Below are 21669 nucleotides of genomic sequence, written 5' to 3'. Positions count from 1 at the left end.
AGCTCTGAGTTAACTGGAATTAATGGAAACATTTCATTCTAGCTCATGAGACCATGCAGCATAAGGCTGTGTTTTCACATTTACTAACTCTGTATTAGGACTAAGCCATCTCAGACAATAACCTAATTAGTCTTTATTTGATTAGACAATGAAGCCCGCCCTTATTTGACTTCTGTGTGGTTTTCATCTGATGCCTTACCCATATGCACTGTTTATATGACTTCTAGGGAATTCATTTACTCTGCAGCAGAGCCTTCTCTCAGTGCTATAGGCCTCAACTACCGCCAACCCACCGTATAACGGACACCATTCCTTCCACTGTTGCTTTACTCTGAAGACAGTCTGTTGCACTTTCAGGTACACAGTTGTGTAAGCAGGCATGTGCAATATACTCAGTGTTGCACTTTTGAGGACTATACGTTCTTTATAGTCCTTGGCAGTGTGTTCTATAATCTGCCACCCCAATTCTCAGTTTTTGTTTTTGTCTCCACACAATCCAAACCACATACCGTATGTACTTGAGTATAAGCCGACCCGAATATAAGCCGAGACCCCTAATTTTACCACAGAAAACTTGGAAAACTTATTGACTCGAGTATAAGCTGAGGGGGAAATGCAGCAGCTACTGGAAAATTTCAAAAATTAAAATGGGTGGAGTTTTTGGGTGCAGTAGGTGCTGAGAAAGGGGAGGGGGTGTTTTGGTTGTCTGTCTGCCCCTTCCCTGAGCTTGAGGACTGGGTTTTTTCCCCCCACTTGGAATTCAGCGTATCTGCAGTGCTCCTATTAACCCCTTCTCGACGGAATAGGAGCACTGCAGATACCCTATATTCAGCCTGGCTGTAGCCAGGCTGAATTCCAAGTTGGGGGGGGGGGGGAAACAGTCTTAGGGAAGGGGCAGTTAGACAACTTTTTTTTTTTTTCCCGCTACGGCGTTTACCGTACAGGAAAAATATTTTATAGGTATGTAGAGTGGGCGTTTTCGGACACAGGGATACCTAACGTGTATGTGTTTCACAGTATTAACAGTATTAGTTTTATATGTGTTCTAGGGAAAGGGGGGTGATTTGAATTTTTAATATTTTTTTTTTTTTTTTTTTTACTTTTAATTTTATTTTTTTGAATTTATTAGACCCCCTAGGGGTCTTGAACCCCAGGGGGTCTGATCACTAATACAATGCATTACAATCGTCATTTCTTTTGCAGGCTGCATAGAGCAGCCTGCAAGAGAGAAGCACTGCCGGTCGGGGAGCCTTTACAGGCGCTCTGAGGGGAATCCCCGGCAGGAGCGCTGATGGGCAGACCTGGAGGAGAACCTCAGCCGGCCGGACCTGAAGAGGAACTGCGGCCGGCCGCTGGCAGAAACGCTGAGGGGAATCCCCGGCTGCTAGGAATTCCCCTGAGCGCTTCTGCCATCGGCCGGCCGCTGTTCCCCATCAGGTCCGGCGGCCTAGGTCTTCCTTCAGGTCCGTCCTCAGTGCTCCTGCCGGCGGCAGGGGATCTCCCTCAGCACTTCAGGTCCTCACTTGAGAGAGCGGTCGCACCCGCTCCCTCCTCTCTCCAGAGGCTTCAAGTTCCACCTGCAGAGGGCTCCTCCGCTGTAACTCTTACAGCGGAGATGCCTGAGTTCAAGAGCTCCGGCATTACCGCTGTGAGCAGAGCGGAGCAGAGCGTCACCATTATAGCTAAAGACCCAGCATCCGGACCCAGCATACAGATACCGGAGCGGGTGCCGGGCCTACCAGGAGCGTGGCAATGCTGTTAATTTCAAACTGCAGAAGTACTTGCGGTACTTCTGCTAGCAGGCCCGGAACGCAGACACACGCGGGGTGCGGGCCTGAGGTTACGTGGCCACGTCACCCGGCGTGTGATGGAGCGGGAGGCAGGGTCTGCGTTCTGGGCCTGCTAGCAGAAGTACCGTAAGTACTTCTGCAGTTTGAAATAAATAGCATCGCCACGCTCCTGCGGCCCGGCACCCGCTCCGGTCTCTGTATGCCGGGTCCGGATGCCAGGTCTGTAACTATAATTTGCTGTAATGACTCAAGTATAGGCCGAGGAGGACTTTCAGCACAAAAACTGTACTGAAAAACTCCGCTTATACTCGAGTATATACGGTAACTTTTGTATAACTATGAGGGCTTAATGTTTAGAGGACAAATTGTACTTCATAGTGGTACAATTTACCCCTATGTACACCAGGGTGTACATGTACGTCCTAGGGCACGTGACAAAATAAGGTGTGCGCGCTGAAGCGGAGTGGACGCACTAGCCGCTAGGTCTGCGCTCTTTTACACAGCAGGGACCCGGCAACATTGCCCATGATCAGAGATGACGCTGATTATGGGTATTTAACCACTCTTATACCATGGCCTTATTTAAACACAGCCTCTAAGTGGTTAATTTCACTTTTTATATCATGTTCGATAATGGGGCGGCTCCCACAATCATGCAATGATTATGCATAACCATGGCAGAAAGCAGCCTTCTGAAGGGTCCTTGGCCTGTCATAGTAACTACTGAAGTCTGAAGGCAGCAAGCTTCAATAGTTACATAGGGAATTTGCCATAGACTGCAGTCCGAATCAGAACTCCAATTATTATACTTCAGTGTGTGCAAAACCGAAAGCAAAATAAGTATGAGACCCAAAGACCCAGGGAGGTGATCATACCTAAACCACAGTGTTACCACTCATGGGCTTCGGCGTGAGTCCTTGTTCTCTTTGGCATTTCTGCCTGACTTCAAGGACTGCGAGGCCTGTGCTTGGGTCATGTGATGTAGATAGATGTTGCAATGCTATTATGTTTGGTTATGCCTTGATAATGCCCCTTTTTCCCATATTCCTGCAGTATTTTGCATAATTACCTGAGTGCTCAGTGGATAAGTATTCTGAATAGCAGTGCCCCAATACTGTATGTACTAAATAGGATGGTATACCATGGCAGATTTGTATTTCAAGGACCTGGGAAATTTGGGTAGCGTACCAGTTAATGCTGTATTATGGACTGGTGAATAATAAATTGTCATAAAATAAACTTCTTGATCCAGAGTTTTAGATTTGCCTTTCAGATGTCTGGGAAAGCTGGGTAACATAGCATGTGGAGCTGTAATAAGGAATACTGAGTACTAAATATTTACCTGAAAATATAACCATACCATAGCATTCCAGGATTCCCCATTCCGGACTCTGGGTAACATAGCATGTCGTGAAGTAATAGGGAGAGCTGAATTCTAAATGTATCAAAATAAATCACATACACACACACTTGCTCCCAAATCATACCAAGGCTTGCTTGATTTGCATTTAAGGCTTCAGGGTAAGCTGAGTATAAATATACCAAAGGTAATTGTCCTCCTTTTTCAGTAATTGTTCCTTAACATGACAGTTGTATTGGGTAACATTCCAGTCTATGCTGTAATACAAATTTCTGCTGAAGTACAATCTATGTATCTATAAACCTCTTTCTATCACAGATAGCTAGTTTTCAGGAATCTGGGAAAGCTGGGTGCTGTACAGAAATTAAATGAAAACCCCATATGTGTAACCCTTCCTCTAGATGTTATAACTCATGCTCCGAATAACAGTCCATTACATCATGATACTGCATTGGCGCTAAGACCCCCTTCCCTCTTCAGCTTTCTGTGGTGTCATACTAGTGCTTGCAGCCAGTCTTCAGTCGGTAACGGCACTGCACAGAGGCAGGAAGCACCGTCTGCCCACTCTGTGTCTGCAAGATGAACTGTATCATATAGTTATTTTGTTTTTACCCTTTGTTTTCAAGGTTTATTGTCCCTTTAATACTATATTTCCCCTTTAACGTCTGTGACACATGTGCCCTAGGTTTGGATCTAAGCCTCAAAGCCATTTTATTAGTGAAAGGGTTTGGAGTATTCACATAGCAGACCATACACTTTTGGACCATATTATTCTTTTATGTAACAGTGGTATAGTATGTGATGCCTCAGGGAACACGAGGTCTTTTGCAAATGGCTACGTTTTTAACTTCTACCCTTCTCTGCTCTCTGCCAGTTTCTCATACGTTCCATCTATGCTTCATAGAAAAACTTTGCCCTAAAGCATTGTGCCGAAGGTGGCATCTTTCCAATACTAAGTGCATGTACTTAATGGAATGTCTTGTTTATCCCTTATTGTGCCTTTTGTTTGACTTTCTTGTGCTTGCTTTAGTTTTTCTATTCCAATTACTAGATGGTTTGTATTTCATTATTCTGGGAGCATGCTTCTATACACAGTGCTAGTTTTCTGCCAGTTCAAATCTGTCAGTATTATTGCTTGCTTTTAGTGCTCTTCTTTTAGAGAAGTAAAGGAAAGCCGAGTTAGGCAGGTTTTATTACTGGTAGTTGTTGGCTCCATGTGCTTATCTAAATAACTGTCCATGTACTTTGCATGTTCCTCCATTGGCTATAGCTGCTTAATCTGTTCTATAGATGAGATAAATTGTACAAATAGTTACAGTATTTGGAGCTTTCACATATTGGCAGTCTGTACACTTCTGTTCCGTATTCATTGTGTACCAATGATACATTGCTCTGTCTTTGGGGATCAGGGGAACTTTTGCAAATCTTTAAAGGGAGTCTATCATTGGCGAGATCATTTTTTTTTTTTTTTTTTTTTTTTTTTTTTTTAAATAAGCATGTTTTTATAGCAGAATTCCCCAACAAAATGGTACCTTTGAACAGAATGTAAAAATTAGGTGTGAATCTAGCCGTATTCTCTTAGGGGGCGTTCACACTACCGTCGGTGTCCGACAGGTAGTGTCCGCTCCTAGTGTCCACTCAAAATCTGGCACGGACATTAGGAGCGGACACTAGCTGTGTCCATGACACCTGTCATTTATTTAAATGGACATCGGGTGCGTTCTTTTGCACTCCGTGCCCTTCCTTCCCTGTCCGCAAGTGAAGATGTCCGACTTCTCAAGCGGACAGAAAAACCCGACATGTAGGGTTCTTCTGTCCGCTTGAGAAGTCGGACATCTTTACATGCGGACAGGGAAGGAAGGGCACGGAGTGCAAAAGAACGCACCCGATGTCCATTTAAATAAATGACAAGTGTCACGGACACAACTATTGTCCGCTCCTAATGTCCGTGCCAGATTTTGAGCGGACACTAGGAGCGAACACTACCTTTCGGACACCGACGGTAGTGTGAACGCCCCCTTACTTCCCAGTCAGCCAGGTATACATGTTTCTTTTGACCAAGAGCATTTGGCAGTCTTCATCCCACAAGAACAAAGGATTAGGCATGTTGAAATATAACATATCCTATATACTTTCGTACTCATTATATGACTAGCAATCCCACTAAAATGTGTGCATTCAGACATCTTTTCAACACCATGAATGTATGAAATGTATTTTATCCATTTCCATAAAAACTGTGTATACTGTATTAATGTTTTACCTTTTAAGTAACATTTATATAATTTTTACAGATGCAAGTCCAAAACTTACAACTACAGGAAGCTTCCAACCACATCTGTTGTAATTGCGTTTTACAATGAGGCAATATCAACTCTACTGCGCACAATACACAGTGTCTTAGAAATGTCTCCAGCAGTACTTTTAAGAGAAATCATATTAGTTGATGACTTCAGTGACAAAGGTACATAAGGAATTGTAAGGTGTATGTTATACAGTAAATGTGGTTTACGATGTGCAATAATTACAATTTAATGACTCTTGTTAAATCATTTAATTGCCGGTTTTCTAAATGAAGAAATGAGTCATTTTCATATTGATATTATAAAGATATATAAACATAATGATGGGGCTACAAGCATATGAAATATTTATTGCATGTCATGTTTGTGAGAGATTCCTATAAATTGTGAACTCTCTCTTTAGGGTTGTAGTATAATAAGAGAGTAAAGCCTAACTATTTATACCTTTTTAACTGCCCCCACACATCCCACTATTTCCTGCATGTTGTTATAGTGAAGTTTTTCTTTGTTTTTGTTTTAACGCCACAAATCTGCCTGTAGAGATCTATCTATCTATCTATTCCAGAGATCTCACCAAGACCGCGCGCGTGTGTGTGTGTGTGTGTGTGTGTGTGTGTGTGCGTGCGTGCGTGCGTGCGTGCGCGCGTGCGTGCGTGCGCGCGCGCGCGCAGGGTGGGCCATAAATATGGACACACTCATATAAAATGGGAGTGGTTGCTGATATCACCTTACCGTTTGTGGCATATTAGTACATGGGAGGGGGGGAAACATTTGAGGCCGGGTGATGCCCATGGCGGCTTTCTGCAAAGCTGCCATTTTGGATTCAAGTTTACTTTGTACATGGCATCAAATGTTTCCCCCCTCCCATGTACTCCATGTACTAATATGCCACAAACGGTAAGGTGATATCAGCAACCACTTCCGTTTTATCTGGGTATATCCATACTTATGGCCCACACTGTGTGTGTATGTATATATATATGTATGTATAATATATATATATGTGTGTGTGTGTGTGTGTGTGTGTATATCTATATTTATATTTATATACACTGAGTTATCACTTACTGAAGTGGAGAGCAACATGTGCAGCTGCAGGGATGAAACTATCCCCACCATCAATCCAAGATCATACTTACAATTTAACTACTTAGATGCAGAAAAACATAAAAGTAGACAGTTTTTTGTTTTTAAATAAAAACATATCTATCACTACATCCATAACAGCCACCAAAAATATTTACTGTACATTTATTGTACATGATAAACTCTATAAACCTTAAAATGCAGGTGCCGTAGTTGACAATTTCTGTTTATCTCCCCTCTCAAAAACAAAAACTAGTAAAAACTGATCAAAATGTCTTTGATTGTTGAAAGGTTAAAATGCACCAGTTATGTACCAGTAATATTTATATGAGCCATAAATTGAAAATCTGTAATAACAAAAAAGTGACATTTTTGGAAGGTCAGTCTTAAGATAAGATTACATAAGAACAGTTTTATGTAAAAAAAATATAAGGTGCAGATTTTGAATGGGGGTGAAGGTATAAAGCTTCTTCAGGATTTTAGAATTGCACAAACTAATTATTGAGACTTTTAGATGGTTTACAAAACTAATCCATAAAAATGTTATTGGAAATGAATTTCGCAATTTGTTTTTTTTTTCTTCCCCCTTCGTTTTTATAGTTTTCTTAAAATCCCAGCTTGAAAACTACATCAGCTCACTGGAGAGGGTGCGTTTAATTAGGACAACAAAACGTGAAGGACTTGTACGAGCACGGTTAATTGGTGCAACCTACGCAACTGGTGATGTGCTGACATTCTTGGACTGCCATTGTGAATGCGTCAGTGGCTGGCTGGAACCACTGCTTGAGAGGTATTTTTTTAAGATCTAACAGGCCATATTCCTAGTGTAACATCTGTCCTCTCCCAACCTTTTGGGATTTATGATATTGTGAGTTCAGGTCAGTAGAACTGTATCCAGGGGTTAAATCTGTAATATAGACTCTAGTCCATGCGCATACGATATGCCTGTTTGAATGAGACATTATACTGACATGATGAAGTATAATCAAAAATATGCTGTTTCACAGTATACCGGATATACTTGCGTATAAGCCGAAGCCCCAAATTTTACCACAAAAACCTGGGAAAACTTATTGACTTGAGTATAAGTCTAGGGGGGGGAATCCATCATTGCAGATAAAAAGTCTGGTCATGTGCATTACAGCTTAGTAACTCCATGTGCCTCATAGTAATAGCAGTTAACCACATCATGTCCCTCACATTAACCCCCTGTGTGCCTCACATAAGAGTTACTGATATGTGGGACATATGGAGGTAATAATTAGGTATCTTCATAAGTAAGGACCTTTATTAGTACCCCCATGTGTCTCACATATTAGTAACCCTTATGTGGGGCACACAGGGGTAAATATGAGGGACATGATGGGGTTAACAGCTATTAATGTGAGGCACATGGAGTTACTGAAACTAAATTAATAATCCCAAATGCCTGACATTACTAGGAATAGTAACCTCAGCAGGTAGCTGTGTGTTTTATTTTCACTTTACTGTAGCTTCCTCTCCTCCATATGACAGACATCTTCTATAAGACTCAATGAATCTTGCAGATAATGGCCACTGACTTAGCTGCAGATATTACATTCTAGTGGCTACAGGACCTTTGATGACATCACAGTCACGTAACCTACATGACAAGCGAATCACGGAGCAGTAGCACTAAAGGACCTCCCCCTTCGTTTAATTTATTCAGGTGCTTGCCAGTCCAACCCTGAGTTGGATCCTGACTCGAATATAAGCCAAGGGGGGCTTTTTCAGCATAAAAACTGTGCTGAAAAAGTCGGCTTATTCTCGAGTATATACAGTAACTTAGTGTGGAAATACACTATTACATATAACAGAATAAAGATTGCACTCTTTTGTGTTTTATATATACTTGTAGTTATAAAAGAAGGTGCCATCCTTTACTGTATATTGTTTTATTAAAAAGGATGGATTTCTACCTTATTTTTGGTATGCAACTGATTTTAAGCTACTTTCACATGGTGTTAAACTGGTGCATTAGGTGCAATGTAAAAATATCCTTACATGGAAAACGCAAAAAGTAGAAGTAGGTGGCACTGCTCATTCTCAAACTGGGGGTTCAATGTTGCTTATAGTTTATATGACGACCAACCATAATATGAATTTTCACTATTGTCCTTGCCGCTTCTGTGGCGTGCTCAACATCCCATAGTGTGCGTAAATATAACAAACAAAGAGAAAAAAAAAAGGGTACTCACCACTCGGCAGTTTTCTTCTTAAAAAACACAGTCTTTTATTAAAGTGCATTTAAAAACATCTCCTGGTAGGGAGCGATAGCATCTTGGGCAAAGAGGAAACATCCGTTTCGCGCTCTCCAAAGTGCTTTCTCAAGGCTTGAGAAAGCGCTTTGGAGAGCACGAAATGGCTGTTGCCTCTTTGCCCATGATGCTATTGCTCCCTACCAGGAGATGTTTTTAAATGCACTTTAATAAAAGACTGTGTTTTTTAAGAAGAAAACTGCCGAGTGGTGAGTGCCCTCCTCTTTTTGCTCTTTGTTATAACCTTACATGGGTTTGTTTTTTAGTTTTATAGCAGGGAAACTATTTTGACTTTCTGCATTTCTGGCTTCTTTAATTTATAGAATATGGGCTGTAATTACTGTTTATGATTAGGAAATTGAATCTATAGTTAATAGGTGAATGACTGCTAACTACTAGTCATGATGTTTCCTTACAGGATTGGAGAAAATGAAACTGCAGTAGTTTGTCCTGTAATTGACACCATTGACTGGAATACCTTTGAGTTTTACATGCAGACAGGAGAACCTATGATCGGTGGCTTTGACTGGCGGTTGACTTTTCAGTGGCACGCTGTACCAGAACAGGAGCGTCAAAGAAGAAAATCTAGAATAGATCCAATAAGGTATAATATAAGGAGAGCATGGTCTTTTGTGTATTTAGTTATTTGAAAGTATCTAGCTTGTTTATAACATTTGTTTCACAGCAAATTCTGAATATCTTAACACTGCATAACATAGAGCACCATTTTAAAACACTTTCTTATTATGTTGGGCTGGCAGGGCTGCTTAGTGTGAACAGGCATGCAAGTACCACTTTTTAATTGTGTACAAATTTTAATTTGGTATGAGTTAAGGAAGTCCACCACCACCAAAATCTCTTCTACACCACATCTCTTCTATACCTGTTAGAGGTGTAATGAATGTCACGATCGTGAACAACCTCCAGGCATACACACACACACACACACACACACACACACACACACACACACGTGACCCTGGAGGTGACGGTAAAAGTGGTACTGTGCTTTCATATTCTTTCCCACACTCCCCTATCACACTGGGCTACAAAGGAGTGAAGCACCCCCAACATCCACACAAATAGCTGCTGCCACTTGAGGTAGCTAAGACACAAAAATTCAGAAACCATTCACACTTTTGCCTCTAGCACCACACATTGAACCTCTTACACAGTGGCATGCAAAAGGTAGCAAAAGCCAAGTAGCGTTTTACGTATTCAGAGTTATGGGAATGTCTCAGAGCCCAGGACAACCTTATTACACCATAAGGGCCACTTTCACTTTTTTGGCATATATAAAAAAATACTTTTTTTGTCTAGAGCCACATGTTGGCTTATTGTTTGCAGGACAAATTGTACTTGGTAACGGTATCAATATCCTGTACAATATACTGCATGTCTGACTTTGTGTCTGGTTAAAAAGAAAAAAAAACTTTTCGCTGCAGAGAGGCAGAAGACATTTACAGGTGGTCACTTTGCAAATCCATTCAAGCGAATAGGTTTGAAAACTGGCCGCCAGGCTTCAGTCTCCTGTCCAGTATCTCTCAGGAGAAGACAGAAATCCGAAAGCGGAGACTGGGCGCAGGTGTGAACCCGCCCTTAGGGTTATACATAACTCATTACAATGAACAACTACAATATTACAAGCTATACATTACTCCTAACAGTGAACATACCATTTATGTGTCAAAGTGCAGTGCAGATTATCTGTTCCATGTGCTAGAGTGTTACCACACCTGCTGGAGCACTTGTTTTCTCCTGTGGTCACCACACTTCAAAACCTGAATTTGTTATGAGGCAGCATTTAATGGTAACCGCAGAGTACTCCTGCAATGGCATAAAAGTGATTTTTTTTAATGTAGACTTCATTTAAGGCCCATATTTCAGCCGAACTCCTAGATCTCAGTGGAACCAAGCAACCATGTAATGGCTTTACATTGATTGGGTCCATCATTGGGTCATTTTGAAGATAGAAAATAGTTGCGCTACCATTGGTAATATAAAGTAAGTTCATTGACTGGAGTAGTGTTTATTTGCAGGGGCCACTTCCAATGCATTTAGGATGAAAAGAAGCACATTTACAATTAGTCTTTATTACATCTATCCCCCTTCCATGCTATTCTGCTAGTTAACAAATAGTAGGCAGGTGAAGTAGAGCATGACGGCCGGTTTAGATTTCAGTTTTCGTTTTAGTATGCTACACATGACACATGCGTCTGTAAAGGAGCCATAGGATGTTAAGAAAAAAATAAGAAGGATGATAAGAAAAAAAAAATTGTGGACATTTAATTTTTGGAATATGTTCTCAGACAGTATTTGTATGTGTAGCGTCCTTTAAGTAACCACATGCTTGTGTAGTAACAACAACATAGCACAATTTGGGGGATTACATAGCCCAGGTGAACATTCTCCCTATAGTATTTAACCCTTTCTAGTACGTACCGTTACCTCTGGAATACTCACAATAGAAAACAAGGAAAAAATAAGGTAAACAAGACACTCAACATCTCCAAATTAAAAAAAATATATATACACATGTTTTATTAGAATAAAATTTACATATACAATAAGATAAAAATATTGACAGATAGCAGCACAGGAATGTTCCCTCAAGAGGTCATTACAAAAAATGGGTAATCACATCTCCTGGTAGTAAAGTATATAGTATAAAATAATTATACATGGGATATGTGACTCAATGTAAATAAGATGATATACAGTATATATACCGTATTTTCCGGCGTATAAGACAACTTTTTAACCCCTGAAAATTTTCTCCAAAGTCGGGGCGCCGGGTCTAGTCAGAGCGCATCCCTCTGGCCCTTGTATCCTATTACTGGAGGCGTCCTGAAAGCCTTGGGGATGGCAAAAGGAGAGCAGCGCTGTCCCGAGAAAAACACACCTCCTTCAATTGTTTGGCCCGCCCCTCCTTCATCCTGTGTCGCTTCACTGCGAGATCTGAGAGGCAGTGAAGGAGGGGCGGGCCAGACGGGTGAAGGAGGCGTGGTTTCAAGCTTGCCGAGAAACCCACGCCTACTTCACCCATCTGGCCCGCCCCTTTTTCTCTTCTTGCATAGCTTCACTGCAGGAGTGAGATCTGAAATTAGATTTGATCCTATTTATTTCTATTGTATTTCTTCTGACATCCATCACTTTAGTTTAGACCCTGAATGCCTCCTAACATCAGAATGAAAAATACCGCATGTTGTGGGTGTCTCTTTCCATCCATGGATGCCAAACCTGTGCACAAAGTGCATGAAACAATTTTAATTAAAACAACAGCGCATGAGAAGTCCAGTTTTACAGTGGTATTAGCATGTACAGCTGACGGCACCAAACTGAGACCAATGATTATTTTCTTATACGGCAAGTATATCCCAAAGTCTATATTTTAACTGGAAAAGTCGGGGGTCGTCTTATACGCCGGAAAATACGGTATATATGTGTTTGTGTGTGTATATAATATAATATATATATATATATATATATATATATATATATATATATATATATACACACACACACACGTTATTAACTCACGACAAATGCGCAAAAAAACAGCACTAGAAGATGAATATAAGTGCCTTCTGACGTAATTCACAGATGGAATACACCAAATATTGTAATTATAGCAACATATTTAATGTGGATTCTTATATAAACACATAGACAAAGTGTCCTCCCACATTGTGTGGAGTATGTGGATATAGTTGTATATTCCATGGTTTATAGTGTGCATAAGGGAAACTTAATGGCAGGTAGCAAAGACATTGCATATGCTGACATACAGTATACTGATAAATAGGTCACAATTGTTTACCCATGTAGGGAGTAATAAGTATACACCCAGGAGCGCCCATGGTGGTCTACATATTACATGCAGTGTCAGTATATGCAATGTCTTTGCTACCTGCCATTATGTTTCCCTTATGCACACTATAAACCATGGAATATACAACTATATCCACATACTCCACACAATGTGGTAGGACACTTTGTCTATTTGTTTATATAAGAATCCACATTGAATATGTTGCTATAATTACAATACTTGGTGTATTCCATCTGTGAATTACGTCAGAAGGCACTTATATTCATCTTCTAGTGCTGTTTTTTTGCGCATTTGTTGTGAGTTAATAACGTGTGTGTGTGTGTGTGTGTGTGTGTATGTGTATATATATATATATATATATATATATATATATATATATATATATATTATATCATCTTATTTACATTGAGTCACACATCCCATGTATAATTATATACTATATACTTTACTACCAAGAGATGTGATTACTCATTTTTTGTGCTGACTATCTGTCAATCTTTTTATCTTATTGTATATGTAATTTTGTATGTAAATATTACTATAATAATATATTTTTTTAATTTGGAGATGTTGAGTGTCTTTGTTTTCTATGCTTATGTAGTACCAGAGAAGTGTGTAGACAGGTTGTCATGATGCCATTTTTAAAAGGTCCATGTCATCGTATTCTGGTCATATAATAGTGTAGGGGGGATGCAGTTGGAGACTTTTAGTGTGAACGTAGGGTCCCAACTCGCAATGCATTATAAGAAGTGAACGTCACACTTGAGTTGTGCTGTGAAATTTTCTTTGTTTTATTCATATATACAGGTAGAGTAGAGTAAAACGTTTTTCGGTATGAAGATACCGTCATCAGACTCTTGATAAAAGTTGTAAACAATGCAAGAAGGCATGCATCAAAAATTGTGGTGAGTATCAGCTTGAACTCTGCCTTGCTCCACGCAGGGTCCGCTTGGAATGAACAAATATGTAGCAGTAGGATGCTGTGTATCGGCAGGGGCGAGAACGCCAAAGAGAAAAAGCGTGTGCCCTTTCTCTTTGACGTTCTCACCCCTGCCGATACACAGCGTCCTACTGCTACAAATTTGTTCATTCCAAGCGGACCCTGCGTGGAGCAAGGCAGAGTTCAAGCTGATACTCACCACAATTTTTGATGCATGCCTTCTCGCATTGTTTACAACTTTTATCAAGAGTCTGATGACGGTATCTTCATACCGAAAAACGTTTTACTCTACTCTACCTGTATATATGAATAAAACAAAGAAAATTTCACAGCACAACTCAAGTGTGACGTTCACTTCTGCTCATATAATAATTACCCACATGCATTTTTTTGATTTCGAGCTCATTGCTTCCATTTCTGTTCAGGAAAATGGAAACTAGCTGCAGATCAAGGCTGTCATGTTTAGTTAGATTTGTTTGTTAACTTTTCATGCAGATCTGTTAGCATGTCTGTACTTGAAAATGCGTCACACAAAAACACCCAGCAGGTGCAAGTGTGGGTGTCATTTGGCCATCTAAAGTCCTTCTGTTTTGTCTATTGTGGAAGCGAACAGTTTATATAGTACGCAAGTGGATGTGACAGTCCCTAAAATGGATAACTATAAAATCATGTATTTGTAAATCGTAAAATACAGTTGTAAAAAAAGATGGCTAACCACACTGATTACATGAAAGGCACACTCCAGCAACTCGTTATATTGTCTGAAAGAATGTCACCTCAGTAGTGCTAGTTGTCCACTTAGCGTCTTTCTTTTCTCCTGATTTCACCATTTGTAAGTAATAAGTCACATAATCACAATCTGACCTCTATTTTCTTGCATGGGTTGCTGTGAGAACAGCAGGTCTCTCTGCTGCCTGCAGATACTATTGAGAGCTACTGTTTGACCTCAGAGTCACCAGTGTCCTGCCTCCCTGTTCTTCTGCCTTACTTCTGTCAAATTGCCTCCTTTTACCTCACACATAATCATCTCCATCTATAGTCCCCTCTCTCACTTATTGCCCATCGTTCCTGTGACTCTCACAGTTTGGTCACCATGCGATGACCTTTTCCTCCCAGTATAAGGTCCTGAAATGTCAGCTTTAGTATTAGCTTTGCAGTGTTTTACAGAAACATGACATAGACTTAGGTACAGCTAGTAGACACAGCATTGGCAATTCTATTTAATTGAAGGGGTATTCCCATAACTCTTGTTCTGCAGCCTGAAGGCTCTGTACTCTCTTCACTTCCTGGATTTCTCTCATATTGGTGGGTGGGGTTTCACTTGCTCTGCTATCTGCTATGATCCACAGTATGACTGTGATGTGGAAACTGATGTAGCATAGCTGGATTTGAGTCAGCTTGCATTACATACAGAGGTAATGGACTCCCTATCTCAGCCCTTATCAGCCAAATTCAATTAAACCGTCTGATAAGTGGAAAAGCTGAAGATTATTATTATTTATTTATGTATTAAGCTTACTTGTATAGCGCCATCATATTCCGCAGCGCTTTACAGACATTGACAGACGATAGACAGCACAGTAATCCCGGAGCTCTCACCTCCCCCTCCCCTATATGAGGAGCTCCATTGCTTGTCAGCCCCTCCCTCCCCCCTTGAGAGCAGGCAGCTACTTCACATGACAAATGAGCAAATAAAGCCAAGGGCCAGTGTCAACAATGAAGTGAATAAATTAAGATAGCGGCCAAACAAAGCAGTTTTGATAAAGCAATGTATTTAGGAAAAGACTTATATCCACATAAACTAGCAGTATAGATAGGATCCTTGTTATGGGACAACCCCATTAAGTACCTTGCATAGTAGTTTTTTTAAAAAATTTTAAATCAACTATTACTAGTAAAACATCTTCACGTTCTGTTATTCTGTATATACGAAATTGACTCTAACTACAATTTAATTGTTCCATCTTTTCCTTGAATTGAGCGTCAGTTTTTCTTGATATTATTTGGAATGTTTCTTTTCATAATGTTCATGTGTTTTATGTTAGTGAGAGATTTCTACAAATCAGATTCATGCAAAATGGCCTACAGAAATGGTGTTTTATCCTATTTCTGATGCCTTCTGTCTAAAATGCTAAAGAGAAGCTGCCTACAAAGGTCTATTGTAGTGAACAGAGGGAGGAATGTTGTGAGCCAAACAATCGTGATCCATACAACACGATACGTCTCACTTGTAATTCTACTCTGCTTCAGATTACTGCAGTTTTGCATTTCCCTGCTGCACAAGTCATGGACATTTTGACAACAACCTTCGATTTGTCATGCCAAAATATGGTTTTTGCATAATGTCCTGACAAATTTAAAGGAAATCTGTCAACAAATTTTATCCCCACAAACTCTTAACTCACTAGGTAAAAAAAAAATTGCTTATTCCAAAAATTACACTTTTTTACATTTCTATTTTATTAGCCTCTTCCCACAATAGTTCACAAAACTGTCCATGTGGGTTATACTAAAAGAGCGCAATCCCCACCAATTCTCCCTCTCTCCTTGTTAAATATCCATATTTTAGTCTAGTAGGGCATCACCACACACCTGGTGTGCTCAACTACATCTTCTAAGTATAGAAAGAATAGAGACATAAATTGAGAAAGAAAGGGTTCTGCATAACTTGTCATTTATCCAACAGACTTCGTCTGCGTGTTGTTGGTGTCGATGATCCACCTATATTCAGCAAATTGCTGCTCTCGTTGGTTTGCCTGCTTCGGCGTTTCGGCAGCTCTCAAGCTGTCTTGCTGCTGAACTTGTTCCTCACGACGTGCCTTTGATTGTTCCGCCATCTCAGCAGCTCGCTGGGACGCCATATAATGTGTGTATTGTTGACGTCGATGATCCCCCTAAGCTCCGCTTCAGGAGAACTCTGACTTCTGGCTGCCTTCATAGCTCTCGTTGTTTTAGAATTTTACGACAAATTAGATTTTCTTTTTCCCAGCATGTTTAAAATTGGCAAACTGCCAATTTGGATTAAGGGTCCATTCACACGGAGTAATGTGCTGCGTGACCTGGCACATATACGGTGTGTGAGATTTTGAGCGCTTTAAAAGCTCCCATTGATTTCAATGGGAGCCTGGATCATATACACCGCGTTATCTTGCGGCCGTGATTTTGCGGAGTATACGTGCCAGGTCACACGGCACGTTACTCCATGTGAATGGACCCTAAAGGTGTGTTCCCATCCAGTGTGTCAAAACTGCCTGGAGCAGATCAGATAATATGCAAATGCATGTACACAATGGTGAATGAAGCACCCCATGTTGTGTTTTCACAAAAAAAAGCTGGGTTTTACAGGAACTGCAAATTAATGGGACTCTGGCTAAGCCCATCCACACATTGCAGAAAAAAATCTGCAGCCAAAAAGTTGCATTTTCAAAATCGCCCACATTTTTGAAAATATACCCCCGAAAAGGCTTGCTTTTTCCGTATAGCTATAATAAAGGTAGAAAGACTGCAGAAGAAAACTCTGCAAAAACGCAATGAAAACACTGCAGGGGAAAAATGTGATGCATTTCTGCCACGTTTCTTTTTTTTTTTGCTGTTTCGCTACATAGGGCCATGGCCTGAAAATTATTTTACCGTAAATTGTAGTAGCGGGTGAAACTTCTGCTTATCCAGTGTCCACAAGCTGCCTTTCCAGTTTGACTTGCTAACATGCCAAGCTAACATTAGCAGTAACCAAAGATAAGCTGTTCATTGACAGATTTGCTTCTGACTTGTATCTAAGCGTAACAGAGCTCTCCTTTGCTTTGTATTATGCACATGGTGAGTGATACTTGTGGTAGTCACTTTAATTATATTGTCAGCACAGAATATTTATCTCCCTACTTAACTGTAATTATGTTTCCAATAATAGACTGGTAGGTTTTAAATTGTAACAAATTTTTGCTGGATCATTATATAATTTAACGGTCTCAAATATAAGGATCTCTTCTGTCAATTTAATTAAAAATGTACTAAACCTTAGCCCTGTCTGTAGTTGTAGGTAATCTCTAGTAACCTTTGAAAAGCCTTTCCAGACTGGGTAGACACACTTACCAAAAAATTAAAATCTGGGTTGTTTTTTTTTTGTTTGTTTGTTTTTAAATATGGAGAATTTTCAAATTATTATTTTTTTAATAAAATGAAGTTCAGTAAATTAGCATCAGGAGGAATCAAATCTATTTTCAGCCTCCTTGTCCTACTGCCCAGCTAATGGCACCCTGAAGAAACTTGATCATAGTTTGTGGTGGGAGGAGAAAGCCTGCATGGCATATATCACTGGCTAAACGGTTTGTGGGCTGCTATTCTAATGGAGAATAGATACACAGCAGGACTCAACTGGTACCATGTGGTAATGCTGCATCTTCTAGTAAAATATTTTAATCTCTCAAAGCCAAAGTAATTTTTTTTGTTTTTATGTTTTCTTTTCTTGAGAGGAGAATGATGACTTAAAATGCAATTTATTTATTCTTTTCCTTCAGTGGCAGTCACTGTATGGGATAAATCGATTTTAGATTTTTCTAGTCTACATTTTATGCCCCCATACTGTACCCCTTTATTCCCCCAAATAATGTTTCCTTATGCTCCCACACAATACACAGCCCCGTTATTCCCCCATATAATGGTCTCTTATGCCCCTATATAATAGTGTCCCTTTACAGTACAGTGCCCTCTTATTCCTTATCCTTGATGGAAGAACACATTGCTTAACCCTAGTGGGCCCCCCAGCACCTTTCTGGGTTTCCCGTGTGCTTGGCTGGCCCTATTGGCATCTTCCTTTCTATTATGAGGGATAGATTGAATTAGATGATTCTGTTAAATAACAGAATCATCGGAAACCCTCAGGACAAATTAATTGAAATATATTAACTGCTCTGTCCTAGCTGAGTGTAGGGTGACATGTTGAATATTACTGTACATTATTTCACTTTTGCTGATAAATGTTATAGCCTGACAATATAGCTTACGTATGTGTGTGTGTGTGTGTGTGTGTGTGTGTGTGTGTGTGTATATATATGTATATATATATATATATATATATATATATATATATATATATATATATATATATATGTTTTTGAAAACATTTTTTACTTTAAAATGGAACCTTTTCTCCATAGCAACGATGCAGACGCCAATGATTTCTATATTGAGTTGAAATATGTCACTCTGGAAATTCTATCTGTCTGGTTTTTATTTTAAAACCTTTTTTGTTTTATGTTTTTAGATCTCCAACTATGGCTGGTGGATTATTTGCTGTAAGCAAAAAATATTTTGAATACCTTGGAACTTATGACATGGGCATGGAAGTCTGGGGTGGCGAAAACTTGGAGCTTTCATTCAGAGTAAGTATCTGTGTAAGGGCTCGTGCACATCTGCGCCCGGTCTCCGTCCTGCAGGTTTCTGTTTCCTGCACAAAACAGAGGCAAGAGACAGAAACCTGCCGGCATGTTTCAAGCCCATTCATTTGAATGGGTTTGAAAGATGTCCGGCGGTGAGCGTTTTATGCTCTCCACCGTGAAACAGTTTTTTTTAAAATTGGACACAGAGTTGGACATGCAGTACTCTGTGTGACAGAAACCACACAACGGACTGCAGAATGCTAGTGTGAATAGAGATGAGCGAACACTAAAATGTTCGAGGTTCGAAATTCGATTCGAACAGCCGCTCAATGTTCGTGTGTTCGAACGGGTTTCGAACCCCATTATAGTCTATGGGGAACAGATACTCGTTAAGGGGGAAACCCAAATCCGTGTCTGGAGGGTCACCAAGTCCACTATGACACCACAGGAAATGATGCCAACACCTCTGGAATGACACTGGGACAGCAGGGGAAGCATGTCTGGGGGCATCTAACACACCAAAGACCCTCTATTACCCCAACATCACAGCCTAACAACTACACACTTTACACACTCAATACCACCTCTCTGACAGTAGGAAAACACCTTGAAACATGTGTATTTGGCACTTGCAGTGAGGAGAGCTTGTCACCAGCAGTGAATTTGGCCCTTGTAGTAAGTTGAGGTTGGCACCAACATTTGTTTTGAAAATCAGGGTGGATTGAGCCTCTAACCAGCAGAGTTTGGGCAAATTCATGGTGGAGGGAGCCTCTAAAAACCCCAGTTTGGACCAATTCTTGGTGGAGGGAGCCTCTAAAAACCCCAGTTTGGACCAATTCATGGTGGAGGGAGCCTCTAAAAAACCCAGTTTGGACCAATTCATGGTGGAGGGAGCCTCTAAAAACCCCAGTTTGGACCAATTCATGGTGGAGGGAGCCTCTAAACAGCCCAGTTTGGGCAAATTCATGGTGGAGGGAGCCTCTAAAAACCCCCAGTTTGGACCAATTCATGGTGGAGGGAGCCTCTAAAAACCCCAGTTTGGACCAATTCATGGTGGAGGGAGCCTCTAAACAGCTCAGTTTGGGCAAATTCATGGTGGAGGGAGCCTCTAAAAACCCCAGTTTGGACCAATTCATGGTGGAGGGAGCCTCTAAAAACCCCAGTTTGGACCAATTCATGGTGGAGGGAGCCTCTAAAAACCCCAGTTTGGACCAATTCATGGTGGAGGGAGCCTCTAAACAGCCCAGTTTGGGCAAATTCATGGTGGAGGGAGCCTCTAAAAAACCCCAGTTTGGACCAATTCATGGTGGAGGGAGCCTCTAAAAACCCCAGTTTGGACCAATTCATGGTGGAGGGAGCCTCTAAACAGCCCAGTTTGGGCAAATTCATGGTGGAGGGAGCCTCTAAACAGCCCAGTTTGGGCAAATTCATGGTGGAGGGAGCCTCTAAAACCCCCAGTTTGGACCAATTCATGGTGGAGGGAGCCTCTAAACAGCCCAGTTTGGGCAAATTCATGGTGGAGGGAGCCTCTAAACAGCCCAGTTTGGGCAAATTCATGGTGGAGGGAGCCTCTAAACAGCCCAGTTTGGGCAAATTCATGGTGGAGGGAGCCTCTAAAAACCCCAGTTTGGACCAATTCATGGTGGAGGGAGCCTCTAAAAACCCCAGTTTGGACCAATTCATGGTGGAGGGAGCCTCTAAAAACCCCAGTTTGGACCAATTCATGATGGAGGGAGCCTCTAAACAGCCCAGTTTGGACCAATTCATGGTGGAGGGAGCCTCTAAACAGGCCAGTTTGGGCAAATTCATGGTGGAGGGAGCCTCTAAACAGGCCAGTTTGGACCAATTCATGGTGGAGGGAGCCTCTAAACAGCTCAGTTTGGGCAAATTCATGGTGGAGGGAGCCTCTAAAAACCCCAGTTTGGACCAATTCATGGTGGAGGGAGCCTCTAAAACCCCCAGTTTGGACCAATTCATGGTGGAGGGAGCCTCTAAACAGCCCAGTTTGGGCAAATTCATGGTGGAGGGAGCCTCTAAAACCCCCCAGTTTGGACCAATTCATGGTGGAGGGAGCCTCTAAAAACCCCAGTTTGGACCAATTCATGGTGGAGGGAGCCTCTAAACAGCCCAGTTTGGGCAAATTCATGGTGGAGGGAGCCTCTAAAAACCCCCAGTTTGGACCAATTCATGGTGGAGGGAGCCTCTAAAAACCCCAGTTTGGACCAATTCATGGTGGAGGGAGCCTCTAAACAGCCCAGTTTGGGCAAATTCATGGTGGAGGGAGCCTCTAAACAGCCCAGTTTGGGCAAATTCATGGTGGAGGGAGCCTCTAAACAGCCCAGTTTGGGCAAATTCATGGTGGAGGGAGCCTCTAAACAGCCCAGTTTGGGCAAATTCATGGTGGAGGGAGCCTCTAAAAACCCCCAGTTTGGACCAATTCATGGTGGAGGGAGCCTCTAAAAACCCCAGTTTGGACCAATTCATGGTGGAGGGAGCCTCTAAACAGCCCAGTTTGGGCAAATTCATGGTGGAGGGAGCCTCTAAAAACCCCAGTTTGGGCAAATTCATGGTGGAGGGAGCCTCTAAACAGGCCAGTTTGGGCAAATTCATGGTGGAGGGAGCCTCTAACCAGCCCAGTTTGGACCAATTCATGGTGGAGGGAGCCTCTAAAAACCCCAGTTTGGACCAATTCATGGTGGAGGGA

General features: G+C 41.2%; 2 protein-coding genes across 3 annotated transcripts in view; one reads left to right on the top strand and one right to left on the bottom strand.

Moving 5' to 3' along the window:
• Positions 1-21669, bottom strand: part of ICE1 (interactor of little elongation complex ELL subunit 1) — a 205076-nt gene that overhangs the window by 8077 nt on the left and 175330 nt on the right. The gene's annotated exons all lie outside the window — the stretch shown is intronic.
• Positions 1-21669, top strand: part of GALNT4 (polypeptide N-acetylgalactosaminyltransferase 4) — a 57056-nt gene that overhangs the window by 16666 nt on the left and 18721 nt on the right. Inside the window, exons 3-6 of the mRNA XM_075271172.1 lie at positions 5445-5614; positions 7140-7329; positions 9237-9422; positions 18851-18968. Coding sequence (XP_075127273.1) covers positions 5445-5614; positions 7140-7329; positions 9237-9422; positions 18851-18968 — 664 coding nt within the window. The remainder of the gene's footprint in view (positions 1-5444; positions 5615-7139; positions 7330-9236; positions 9423-18850; positions 18969-21669) is intronic.

This window comes from Leptodactylus fuscus, chromosome 4 (genome assembly GCF_031893055.1).
Source record: "Leptodactylus fuscus isolate aLepFus1 chromosome 4, aLepFus1.hap2, whole genome shotgun sequence".
Lineage (NCBI taxonomy): Eukaryota > Metazoa > Chordata > Amphibia > Anura > Leptodactylidae > Leptodactylus > Leptodactylus fuscus.
This window is presented reverse-complemented; position numbering and strand designations above follow the sequence as displayed.